Here is a 13,233-nt window from a genome sequence, read left to right on the forward strand (position 1 = left end):
ATCAAATTTATTTATATAGCCCTTCGTAAATCAGCTGTTCTTGCCATAATATGGACTTGGGACTTTTACCAAATAGAGCTATCTTCTGTATACCACCAATACCTTGATTGGCTGAAATGCATTAAGGAGACATTTCACAAATTAACTTTTACCAAGGCACACATATTAATTGAAATGCATTACAGGTGGCTACCTCATGAAGCTGGTTGCGAGAATGCCAAGAGTGTGCAAAGCTGTCATCAAGGCAAGGGGTGGCTACTTTGAAGAATCTCAAATGTGTAATATTTTCATTTGTTTAACAATTTTTTGGTTACATACCGAAGAATCTCTCCCGTGTGTTATTTAATTATTCTACAATGTAGAAAATAGTACAAATGAAGAAAAAACCCTTGAATGAGTAGCTGTGTCCAAACATTTGACTGGTACTGTATATAAAAAAAAACATTTATTCTTACTCAGTGTCCATAGTCAACATACAAATTTGAACAAAAAAACATTTGTGTACTTTTTTTTTTTTTTTACATCACACATGCAGCATAGCCCGTTCCACAAGAAGCATAGTCATGTCACCACCAGGCCAATACAGACAGAACAGAGCACAGAACATCCTGCACGTCTCACGATGATCAAACAGATGAGCCATGATAACACACCGTTGGATATCAATACAACTCCCTAGATTGACTGAGCCTCACAGATAGCTGCCCAAACCTGCCCTCAGTGTGTCCATACGTTGTGGCTTGGGTATGGAACCCATTGTTATTCTGAGGAGAGGGGTGGTTGGAAACACTTGTCTACACAGCATCTTCAGTCCCCTTGATTTCGACTGACTCTCTCTTCTTTACTTCTTTTTGTTCTCTTTGCAGGCCACCACGTATCTCTGAGCTACGTTGAGGGGCGGGGAGTAGCCGTCTGCGTACGACGTGTCCTCAAACAGCACTGAGTAGTCGTCCTGGGGCTGAGAGGGCAGAGAGAGCATGGTGGTTAGTGGAGAGAACAGGGTTCACTGATTTGGGGTCAGTTTAGCATTTGCACCACTAATGATTAAGGTTAGAATTGATGGAGGGGAAGCTGCCAAGCGAGGGGCCTGCCTGGATGCAGGGTTTGGTGTACAGTAACATCACCTCCAACTGAACGGGCTTCATGTAGTTTCGCCGTCAAATAAAATGTATTCAAATGACATCAATCAGCCCCCACCCCCCCTCCCTTTCCTTGTCTCACCCGGTGTGGGTGTGTGTGGATGAGGGCTCTGTAGAAGCAGGTGGTCTGGGGGTAGAGGGCCAGCACCAGCTGGTCTTTACTGAACAGGGCCTCCGGGTCCGTCTCTGGGTTGGCCTTCCACTGGGGCAGGGGGATGATACGCCGCCTGCTCAGGGTGTGTCTCCTGGAGGAGGAGGACGGGCGATTGGGGGGGGGTAGAGTAGATAATTGTCATATCCGAGGTAAGATTTTCAGGGCATAAAATATCATGTACTACAAGACAAAATAGTAGGAAGAGAAATATAGAAAATGAAGACAATGACTTACTCTTTTCCTTCCTCATCAATGTCATCCACTTCGTACCTGAAGGACAGAGCAGAAGAATACAACTCAAAACAGTCTGTGTTGAAGCTGATTGGCTAAAAGTGTTAAAGGCTGTATCTGATTGGTAACAGTGGGATAATGGCTGTACTTGATTGGCTAGCAGTGGCTGGAGCTGATTTGCTGATAGTTACTTGTTGGCGGAGTGGCTGTAGCTGACCACCTCGGCCAGGATCCACTGTTCGTCTCCGTCCACGGCCTTGACCCGCGCTGCCACCTTATCCCCCTGCTTGGCCACGTAGTCACTGCTGGCTGGCATCGCCCCACACAGGGGAGGAGGACTGGAGAGGAGGAGGAGAGGGGGATACAGGGAAGGGTGGAGGGGTTTAGGGGCGGGGGGAGTAATATAGTAATGGAGGACAGAAAAAAAAGGGGCAGGTGGAAGAAAAGAGGGGGAGGTACTGAACTTGAACTGTGCACAATAAGAACACAGATTCTCATTTACCGTTGTAAAACATTTTGCTATGTTGTGCAGTACTGAACAGGGCTCAGGAGAGAGACTGAATCATCAGACCCTACCTGTCTCCTGGCTTGCCGATCCACAGCGGGAGAGTCATGGCTGACTGCTGGAGCAGTGTCATCAGCACCCCCCTCCGCATGGTCTTCCTGGGGGGGTCATTGTCGCTGTTCACCCCTGCCATCTTAGCCGCTGGGGGAGAGGAGAGAGGAGGAGATAGTGAAGCATGGGCTGCATCTCAATAGTAAACAGTGGCTTCTTCTCCTCGTCTCCTCTCCTTCCTAAATAGGATGTAGGCTATTATGAGAATTCAGTCACAGCCATACTCGCCTTACCTATTCGCCTCTCCTCCAATAAGGATTTGATCTCTGCAATTTTGTCGAGGGCATGACGAAGAATACTGTGGGAGAGAGAGTGGTGCCCGAGTTATTACTTTGGAATGGAGCTGGACTTATTTACTCCACATGGTGGCGATGATTTCTGAACGCAAGACAAAAACACATCTAATCACTGAACTACCACAGTTGCATAGGTGAAAGGAAACATGACATGAAATGGCTTACACCAAACCTATCATGTCAGATCAGCAGACACCCCAAGGGGCATAGTGGAATGGGCATAGGGATGTCAGTGTAGGCTTCCCTGATGAAGACAGCTTGTCTGTCAAAACGTTGGCTATTAAATTATTGCATCTGAGCTCCTAGAGTGGACGGCTCGCCTTTTCCTTTTCAAGTGTAGGCTACCGACCTGCACTCTGCCTCAGCGTCTGCTCTGGCTGTGGTGTAGAGTCCCCTCAGCTTAGTCCGGTAATAAGGAGAGGCTGGGGGAGATAGGGACAAGAATAACACCTTATTACACTCTGTGTGTGTGTGTGTGTGTGTGTGTGTGTGTGTGTGTGTGTGTGTGTGTGTGTGTGTGTGTGTGTGTGTGTGTGTGTGTGTGTATATATTGTGTGTGTGTATATATTGTGTGTGTGTGTGTGTGTGGTTGTCTATCCTTGTGGGGATCTAAAATCCCCAAAAGTCCCCACAAGGATAGTAAAATAAAGAACATTCTCCCCCGTGGGGACATTTCCCCACGTCCCCATGAGAACAAAGGCTATTTTAATCTTAGGGTTTAGGGTTAGGGTTACAATTAGGGTTAGGATAAGAGGTTAGTGGTAAGGTTTAGGGTTACAAGTAAGGGTTAGGTTTAGGGGTCAGGGAAAACAGGATTTTGAATGGAAATTCATTTTAAGTCCCCACGAGGTTGGAAGAACATACCATGTGTGTGTGTGGGGTAAAGAGTTCGCCAGACGACACATGAATAGAAACGGTGTGTAACTGTAATGTGAAGAGTTCTAAAATAGTGTTGCAGTGTTGATGGACAAAGGGGAATGTGGGGAGGCGAGGTAGAGGCTCACTCTTGTTCTCAGTCTGCATCCTCTCATGTGTTTTCTGGATGTTGAGCAGGTTGTGTTCACTGCGTGACCGCTCCTCCTGAAAAAGAGAAGGAAAGGGACTCATATTACAATGTGGTTGTTGAACAGGTGCAACATGACACAGCATATCAGACAGAATAACATGTCATGTGCACACGAAATATCAATGTATTACACTGACTTATGTTTTGGCAATGAGATTTAATTTGATCTCTGCATATCATTCCTATTCTGCATTGCTAAAGTATCTCTTTTTTTTTTAAAGAAATAAAATATTTTATGGGGTAGATCAGCTTTAATATTGCAGATAGATTGTTGCTTCCATCAATGTAATTGTCTGCATCATTTCCAATCGCCCATATATTTCTTTGCAAATGAATATATAAATATACAAACACACACTTGAAGTCGGAAATGTACATACACCTTAGCCAAATACATCTAAACTCAGTTTTTCCACAATTCCTGACATTCAATCCTAGTAAAAAATCCATCTTAGGTCAGTTAGGATCACCACTTTATTTTAAGAATGTGAAATGTCAGAATAATAGTAGAGAGAATGATTTATTTCAGCTCTTATTTCTTTCATCACATTCCCAGTGGGTCAGAAGTGTACATACACTCAATTAGTATTTGGTAGCATTGCATTTAAATTGTTTAACTTGGGTCAAACATTTTGGGTAGACTTCTACAAGCTTCCCACAATACGTTGGGTGAATTTTGGCCCATTCCTCCTGACAGAGCTGGTGTAACCGAGTCAGGTTTGTATGCCTCCTTGCTCACACACGCCTTTTCAGTTCTGCCCACACATTTTCTATAGGGTTGAGGTCAGGGCTTTGTGATGGCCACTCCAATACCTTGACTTTGTTGTCCTTAAGCAATTTGCCACAACTTTGGAAGTATGCTTGGGGTCATTGTCCATTTGGAAGACCCATTTGCGACCAAGCTTTAACTTCCTGACTGATGTCTTGAGAAGTTTCTTCAATATATCCATATACTTTTACTGCCTCATGATGCCATCTATTTTGTGAAGTGCACCAGTCCCTCCTGCAGCAAAGAACCCACACAACATGATGCTGCCACCCACGTGCTTCACGGTTGGGATGGTTTCGTCGGCTTGCAAGCCTCCCCCTTTTTCCTCCAAACATAACGATGGTCATGTCGATATAGGACTCGTTTTACTGTGGATATAGATACTTTTTTACCTGTTTCCTCCAGCATCTTCACAAGGTCCTTTGCTGATGTTCTGGGATTGAGTTGCACTTTTCGCACCAAAGTACGTTCATCTCTAGGAGACAGAACACGTCTCCTTCCTGAGCGATATGACGGCTACGTGGTCCCATGGTGTTTCTACTTGCGTACTATTGTTTGTACAGATGAACGTGGTACCTTCAGCCGTTTGGAAATTGCTTCCAAGGATGAACCAGACTTGTGGAGGTCTACAATTTTTTTTCTGACGTCTTGGCTGATTCCTTTTGATTGTCCCATAATGTCAAGCAAAGAGGCATTGAGTTGGAAGGTTTGCCTTGAAATACATCCACAGGTACACCTCCAACTGACTCAAATGATGCCAATTCAGAAGCTTCTAAAGCCATGACATCATTTTCTGGAATTTTCCAAGCTGTTTAAAGGCACAGTCAACTTAGTGTATGTAAACTTCTGACACTCTTGAATTGTGATACAGTGAAGTAAAATATCATGCACAAAGTCGATGTCCTAACCGACTTGCCAAAACTATAGTTTGTTAACAAGAAATTTGTGGAGTGGTTAAAAAACAAGTTTTAATGACTCCAACCTAACTGTATGTAAACCTCTGACTTCAACTGTACACACACACATATCTTTAAAAAAATATATATTTCCTTTATTACCCTCCTACCACCCCTCCCCCAATTGGAGCAAACGAGTGAACAACAACACATGTGGGTGGGTTAATCCTGGATTCATTTAAACCATGTTGGTGCAATGTTGGTGCCTTAGGCCTGTCTTTCCAGTTTATACATATTATATATATTTCATGGACACAGTCTATTTTATAAATTGTATTTTGTTTTAACTTGTCATTCCTCTACCCTCAACCTCTCCCATATATTTCTGATGTCCATCCGGTTTGATTTCTATTTGTCATATCTTTCAAACGGTGCTCTTTCAAAAAAAGTTCTTAAAAGTTGTTATACGTTTTACGGGCACAGTATGTTTTATATTAGTTATCTTGTGGTTATTAGTCCCAAAACAAGCGACATATGGACAGTACCAAAACAAATGATCTAATGATTCTGCCTCTTCGCAGCAAAATCTGCAGAGCTGGGAAGGTTGTATCCCCCATACAAATAACATTCTGTTCATTCAAGATATAGTAAAATAATTTAAATTGAAAAATTCTAAGTTTTGAATCCGGCGTTGTTAAACCATGTGCCATGGAATCGGTACATCAAAAATCCCTTTTTCAATCTATATGGCACAGCTGTACATTCTTTGGTCCTTAAATGAAACTGATATACTTTTTTATTTATCACAATTTTCTTTCACCAATTATGGTCTTTAATGCAGGTCCAACAGACAAGTTCTTTATTTTTCCCCCCTTCCACTTTCCTATTCCATTGTTGCTGTGTTTTCGTTAGCTGCATGTATGACATAACTCCACCAGTCGTATTTAGGATATAATTTATGAAGATTATACCTTTTATTTTTAAAAAAAATCTAAAAAGTAGTTTAAAAAAAAAATCAAGTATATTTGAGTTTAACAACAATATTTGTAGTATTATTTGTTCTCTTTTCTGGTGGATTAAATTGAAAATGGCAACCAACGTTCTATGGCTTGTTTTAAAAATAGCAATATTTGGGAGATGATTTCCTTTTCGAATAACTGAAAGTGAGAGGTTGTAATCTGAATAATGGCAAAACGGCCTTTCTTGAATATAAGGTGAGACATTCTTACTAATTTGCTAGAGAACCAGTTTGGATTTAAGTGTAACTTTTGTGTATGACTGCAGCCTTTATTGAGAGGTCTAATGCTTTAATATTTAATCATTTCTGCCCTCCAAATTCATATTCATGATATAAATAGGCCCGTTTAATTTTGTCTGGCTTGCCATTCCAAATCAAATTGAATATTTTTTTTCTCATATAATTTAAAAACTGTTCACTAGGTGTAGGCAAGACAATAAGCAAATAGGTAAACTGGGATATGACTAAACTGTTTTCAGGGCAAATTTTTTTTTAGCTATTACATTACCCCCAAATGTGACTTTAATCCCTATGATGGTATGATGTAAAAATATGAGCCATAGGAGTCACGTGTGAATATTACTAGCTAGGTTGCTATTTATCATATAACCGTCCTCCACTGTGGTCCCCGAGTCACTGGTCAGTGCTCCTGATGACAACATCACTTGGGCGTAGCAATCATTGTTTGAGACTTACCTGCGTCTGCTTGATGAGTTGATGGAGCTCTGTTAAAAGCTCTGCGATTTTGGTGTCTGCCGACATGATTTTGCCTGTGGTAACGAAATGTCCAAAATGCATTCATCAAATTAGTTTCACTTGAGTTTAAGCAGCAACATGATGGACATGCCTTGCAGACATGATAGCTAGCCCGCAGATTCCAACCCTACTGTTACGCTTGTTTACACTGAGTTGCACTGGGGTCGGAACATCATCATGGTTAGATTAAGACTCTGGGGATGAGAAATTGTGTTGCACCCCGAATTACCCCATTATCCCAACTGTTACACCGGGAAGATTTGAACGACTGCTTTTCCCCCCCGGAAAGCTGCCCTTTTCGTCCTCATGCTTATCCAGCAGTAGCCATTATGGAATGACATGTTGCGTTAGACAACAAAGGAGCTGATTGGCTGACATTGCCATTCCAAAATGGTGGCGGTGGCTACTGCTAGCTAGCATGAGGACAAAAAGGGCAGTTTTGCCGGAAAGCTAGCAGTATTTCAATCTTCTCGATGAATCACTTTGGTCTAATGCGGCAGTTTTTCTCTAAATATCAAATAACTTCTGGGTAACAATTAAGTACCTTATTGTGACTGTTTTCAATTAAAATGGTCAACAAAAAACAAAAAATAGCTTATTAGCAAATAGCAATTTCTTTAGCCAGATTTGTTGGGCAGGGAAAATGGAAAACTATCTGTTATCGGCAGAGAGGTTTGAAACTCACTCGCTTACTGAGGGGATTCGATTTATCTGGCCTGGGCGCCAGGATAGGCGTGTTTTGCAACGGGCGAAAGTTTATTGGATTTGTTTTGGAACCAGACTTTTGTTAGGACTGTCTGAGAGTGGTCTATGTGGGGCGGGGAGAACGGAAAACTAGCTGTTATTGACAGGGAGGTTTGGAACGCACTCGCTTACTGAGGGAATTCAATTAATCTGGCCTGGGCGCCCGGATAGGTGTGTTATTCAATGGCTGAATGTTGATTGCATTTGTTTTTGAACCGAGCTGCTTGAGCCATGTGCCCCATTCAAAGCCCACGGCGAAGTTGGCTCAAAACAAAAGTGACGTATTTTAAGCACGTGGAGTAATGAGTAGGATTCTGTGTTTTCACATTCAAAAGTGATTGCTTTTGATAAAAACACATTATCTGCCTTTCCAATAAAAACTAGTTTGAAAATTCAAACATACATTTTATGGAAAAGAGATGTATGTTACTGGCATATATTAAATGGCATATATTATTATTATTATTATATTATTATATTATATATATTGGATGATGTACCATGCTGCCTTTTTGACAACATGACCGGCATAGATCACTACTCAATTTTAGAAGGGTGCTCCCCACTAACCGCTTTCCCCATTCATGTCACGGGCCATAGGCCCGTGCCCGGCAGCTCAGCATAACCTAATACCGCCCATTGGTCTATTAAGTAATTTACCACCTAGTAATGTCACCAGGCAGGCAAAAACTCCATCCTACCAAAACAGGCTGAAATTTCAGGAGGTCTTTTGAAAGAGCTCTTACACTAAAGCCATTATAATGTTCACAATATTATTCCAACTACATCGTGTGGGAATATCTATATATATACACAACTCAGGAAATCACATTTTTGACTGCAATGGGCCTTTAATCTAACTGTGATTGCGTTCTGACCCCAGTGCAGCTCAATGTAAACAAGTGTAACGGTAAGGTTGGAATCTTCTGGCTAACATAGCTAGCTAGCTAACAGTAAGGTTACATTACTAGGTAGTTTTATTGTTCGCAACGTACGTCACATTTACTTTGTACTTGCAAGTTGTCTGCAAGTTAGCTAACGTGGTCAGAACAAACATACTGCAGGAAGCTAGCCAGCTAAATTGTAAAAATCTAGCAAGCTAGCTTCGCTGGCTAAATAGCTAGCTAGCTTCTATGATGACTTAAACGTGATCTTTCCTTTTTATCAACCACCAAACGCAGTTTATTTTGTGGAGTAACGTTACATTTTGGTAAATTGTTATACAACATGTTTAGAACTATACATGTCCTACCTTTACCTTTGGTAGTTAGGTAGCTTGTTAGCTTTCATTCGTTTCAAGGCCTACTACGGACTGGCAGCGAGGACAAACCGTACTACCCCAAACGTTTGTCCTACGTGTCTTTCAATATTGCATCTCGGCCATAAACTGTATACAAATAAGGCCTCACTCTACCATATGGGTGTTCTAATGTAAAAAAATATATATATAATATGATATATATATATTATATATATATATATATATAATAATCACACGTAAATATAAATGTTTGAATACGTTTAGTAAATGTTTACAACCCATGTAATTTACTTCACCACTTTCATTCCATCTTCCAAACATCTCTCCTCAATGTTTACATATTGAAACATACAGACAGTTCTTTTGAGGCGTTCTATTGTAAACACATTCAATCGGACTGTAAATGCTCTGTTCTTTTTCTGAAGCTTGTGTAAAATGTTCCGTCAGCAGAATTCTGCGACGGAGTGGAGGGAGGTGTGGCCTCTGGAAACAAACACCAGCTATAAACACTAGGGTGAAGAAAACAGCTACGCAAACAGCAAAACAATCACTAAAAACTCAAACTCAATAGACAACTAATATGAATGTAAAGCTAGGTAGACAGTGCCCTAATGTAAAGCAATACATTGTATCTATTTGATATTACTAGTTGGGTGTGTGTGGAAGGGGGGCAAAAGGTGGTGAGGTGGAGATACTGAAAAGTTAATATTCAACGCTGTCATAGAGAAAATGAGGTCGTAAAATGGACCATAGACAGACGCAGATAAGTGTTGGCTTATCTGCCATGTGTCAAAACTGTCTGGGACACTCTGTGCTGTTTATAATAAGGTGTGTGTGTGTGAGTATTTGTGTGTTCAGTGTGTTTGTCGAGTGTAGGCTTAGTCACAGCTCATATGGGTAAGCTCATATTTCAGCAAATATTTATTGAACAGAGCGCCCACATGACTGAGAAATGCCAAGAAAGTGTGGAAGGAGGAGTCACAGAAAGAGTAAGGGGAGAAGGAGAAAAACAGTGAAATAAAAAACAGGAATGTTGTTAGACAACTGAGTGATAGCCGTTTGAAAGGAAACAAGCACAAATGTAAGACATATGAATAGTGGGAGTGAAAGAGAGACTGGGAGAAAGAGAGAGTGAAGCCCAAACATGTCACCCCGCCCCTCTCAGCTCTTGACTCCAGTTTATGGCCAGTACAGTACTGTTTATGACTGTTTATGGAGGCAGCGAGGGAAGTCAAACATGCCAAGAACTCTCTCCCTGCTTCAGTACGCCTGCGTCAAACCGTCCTTGCTCAAAAACAATTAGGTCATATCCAAAAGGACTGGCTTGTGGAATATTCAAGCCAGGCTTTAGGAGAAGAGGCTACTTCGAGAAGTTTTACTCATAGCTCCTGGTTCAAGGCCTGTAATTTATTCGACAGCGTCGGAACATGAGTATATTTATGTGAGGGAAGGGCCTTTCCTCATCGTTTTCACAGATACAGACAGTCATGGGTTTATTTGTCATGACTACAGTCTGAATCACTCTATCTAGGACACACAAACACACATATATATATATATATATATATATATATATATATATATATATATATATATATATATATATATATCCTTTATGTAGGCCTACAGTACAACATACATTTACTTTCCCCTCTATTAACATGCACAGGTGAGAACACACAATGGGATTTCATGGGTGCTATAAAACTGCGATCGAGATGGGTTCAATGCCTACTGAACAATCAAAATCTGTCAAACAATTTAGCATTGTCACCAAAAGTTGGTTCCCCCTGCTCACATTCACACACCTCACCTTCAAGCACCCTTTGGATTGGCCTTGACAGACAAATGGAGGTCATACAAAGAAAGGGGGTTAGAAAACGTGAGAAGTGTGAGCTTTGAACCACAGGTGTTGATAAGACTGAAGGAAAAACATTGTTAATCTAATCTTTGTCTCCGAGGAGGGAGGAGTTGATAGGGCAGAGTAACCATGTCGTTGAAGGAAACTAGGTGCATTTAGAATTAAGAAAATAGTTAATAGCCCATGTAAAATAAATTACCATTGGAAGATTACCAATAGAAAGAAAGGATAAAGCATAATTGTGCAATGGAATAGATTACACAAATACAAACAGGCTACTAATAAAGAGAAAGACAACATGTACCACGAGATGTAGAGCAAATTAAATCAATAAAGGGCACCTGATGAAAATAAACAAACATGGGTGACCTTAAACTACAGTAACATATTTTATTGAAAGTTGGCGTCAAACATTTACCGAAAACTCATGCAACGTTCACTGACTCAGGCAAGGGCCAATGACTCATAACAAAACTGGGAGACATGGAGAAAGGGAGGAGCGATCATGCTTTATAAAGCACACGGGCAAGCGCATAAACCACTCATTTCGAGAGTTGGAAAAAAAGAAAGACCCGTGTGGAAAATAACTGCTTTCTAAGGTTGTTTTTGTTGCTGTCCGGCGAAAAGTTAGTGTTCAGTTACTGTTTATCTGTTCAATAGAAGAGTCGCTATGTCAAGCTTCGTAGACGTGAAGAATGTTGAGCCAACTTACTTTGAAGAACAACACTATGACGAATATGAATACTATAACCTTTCAGAAAAATACACATGTAAGTATCAGTAATTCTTATACTTATTTGTGCAATGGATTATCAAGTTACGACCACCAACTAATGGTCACCGCAAAGAATTGAAAAATAGATTTCAAACTCCTCAACGTGTCGTAAGTGGCACATGTTGACCACTATGACGTTGCATTGGGGGCAAGTGGGTGTGTTGTTATTGTTTTCAAAGTCTCTCGATCTGAACTGTGAACTCGCACTGTTTTCAGGTGGCGCTAGCCGCAAGGGGCGGTCAAAGAAGGAAGCCAGCGACAATACCAACCGCCCCAACCCCGGAGGCCACGAGCGCAAGCTCGTAGAGAAACTTCAGAACACTGAAAAGAAAGCCAAGGCGTGAGTAAATGGAGGTAAGCCCCCCCCCACACACACACAATCTTTGGGTACACTTCACATTTTTAAACATGAACTCTTTCATCTGGGGCTCAGGTGTGGGACTAAATACAAAGTTTGAGAAAGTGAATATTCAACATTTGATCTACAGTGAATTCATTTTTTTTGTATGCTTATTGGCCTACTAAATACTATTTTTAAGGCATTGTTTTGATCCTATATCAGTAGTCTGTTCCTACCACCCTCATGTAGCAAACGGTCAAGTAGGCAGAATGTAACCAAAGTGCATTTATCTTTCCGTTCAGGACAAATCGGACGGCTAACCCTGGCAACCGACCATGGCCGCTTTGGCGACAAAACCAAATGGGCAGGCAGACGGTGAACTCTGCTGTAGAGGGAGGCGACTATGAGGACGGGTCACATGCTGCCAATGAGTTTGACTGTAGCTTCAGTGAAGGGAGATTTCAGTCCTCTCCTTCATAGAACTGATGGTACGGTGGGTGGGAGTGGCTCCCATATTGGTTGTTCACCTCATTCATGGGTAGATCTCTGCTGAAGGTGATGTAGACCACTTGTGCAAGCGTCTTCTGAACAACCTTCCCACGCAAGTGGAGAGTAAATGGGGGTGTTGGCAGGCTGCATCGCTTTTCAGTATCAATGTGATATTGTTTTTAAGTCTTAATTGACGATGCTTGTCACTTAATGTTTTTATAAACCAAAGAGGTTCTGAAAATGTATTGATTTTTAAAAAGTGTCTGGAAAAAATAAATGCTTTCATAAAATATATTAAAAGTCTTGGTGTAAAGTGGTACTCCAGTCTCCTTTTCATGTCCATTTAACTAAATTTACTTAACAAAAGGCACATCTCAATAGGTGGTCCAGGTAAGTCACGACATAGCAGGGGGGAGGCTGACATCACAACTTTCCATCCAACCAACTCTTTGAATGCCCTATTCCTTGAAGTTTGCAGTCTAAACACAATTTCTTAACCTTTTTTTTTTTTTACCTTCTGGTGTGTGTAGTTTACTGTCTTTATACTTGGGATATTACTTTTCCAACATCACTGGAGGACGTCTTTAATTATGAATTTGTCTTCATGGACGGTGTCATGGGCTGCAATCTTCAAACAAGCCACTTGGTGGCAGTAACAGATTTGTGTCAAGTTAGTCCTCTCTGGGAATGCTCTATTTTAGAAAATTTGTGCCAAAGGATTACTGTCAAGGAATTGACCATTTGAAGAGCCCTTGACAAATAACAAAAAATGCAAAAGAAAAGCAATTTGTATGACTGCTCATTCAACTGTTTAAACTAAAT

The 13,233-nt window shown here is 41.1% G+C and overlaps 2 protein-coding genes across 4 annotated transcripts; one reads left to right on the top strand and one right to left on the bottom strand.

The window, feature by feature from the left end:
• Positions 1 to 434: 434 nt before the first annotated feature.
• Positions 435 to 9,087, bottom strand: LOC118384301 (SAGA-associated factor 29). 2 transcript variants are annotated; one of them, XM_035770706.2, is made up of 10 exons: positions 8,944 to 9,087; positions 6,882 to 6,955; positions 3,441 to 3,516; positions 2,786 to 2,858; positions 2,374 to 2,438; positions 2,101 to 2,230; positions 1,716 to 1,862; positions 1,528 to 1,563; positions 1,222 to 1,384; positions 435 to 958 (listed from the first exon to the last, which is right to left on the bottom strand). In XM_035770706.2, the coding sequence occupies exons 2-10, from the start codon at positions 6,945 to 6,947 to the stop codon at positions 842 to 844; spliced, it is 873 nt and encodes a 290-aa protein (XP_035626599.2). In that variant the 5' UTR covers positions 6,948 to 6,955; positions 8,944 to 9,087; the 3' UTR covers positions 435 to 841. The 2 variants fall into 2 exon arrangements, with proteins under 2 accessions (XP_035626599.2, XP_035626601.2); XM_035770708.2 differs by having other exon boundaries at positions 8,938 to 9,047.
• Positions 9,088 to 11,337: 2,250 nt separating this feature from the next.
• nupr1b (nuclear protein 1b) lies at positions 11,338 to 12,730 on the top strand. Of its 2 annotated transcripts, XM_035770709.2 has the most exons (3): positions 11,340 to 11,577; positions 11,799 to 11,936; positions 12,225 to 12,730. In XM_035770709.2, the coding sequence occupies exons 1-2, from the start codon at positions 11,478 to 11,480 to the stop codon at positions 11,924 to 11,926; spliced, it is 228 nt and encodes a 75-aa protein (XP_035626602.2). In that variant the 5' UTR covers positions 11,340 to 11,477; the 3' UTR covers positions 11,927 to 11,936; positions 12,225 to 12,730. The 2 variants fall into 2 exon arrangements, with proteins under 2 accessions (XP_052374425.1, XP_035626602.2); XM_052518465.1 differs by lacking the exon at positions 12,225 to 12,730 and having other exon boundaries at positions 11,338 to 11,577; positions 11,799 to 11,937.
• The last annotated feature ends 503 nt before the right edge of the window (positions 12,731 to 13,233 follow it).

This window comes from Oncorhynchus keta, chromosome 5, assembly GCF_023373465.1.
Source record: "Oncorhynchus keta strain PuntledgeMale-10-30-2019 chromosome 5, Oket_V2, whole genome shotgun sequence".
NCBI classification, from domain to species: domain Eukaryota; kingdom Metazoa; phylum Chordata; class Actinopteri; order Salmoniformes; family Salmonidae; genus Oncorhynchus; species Oncorhynchus keta.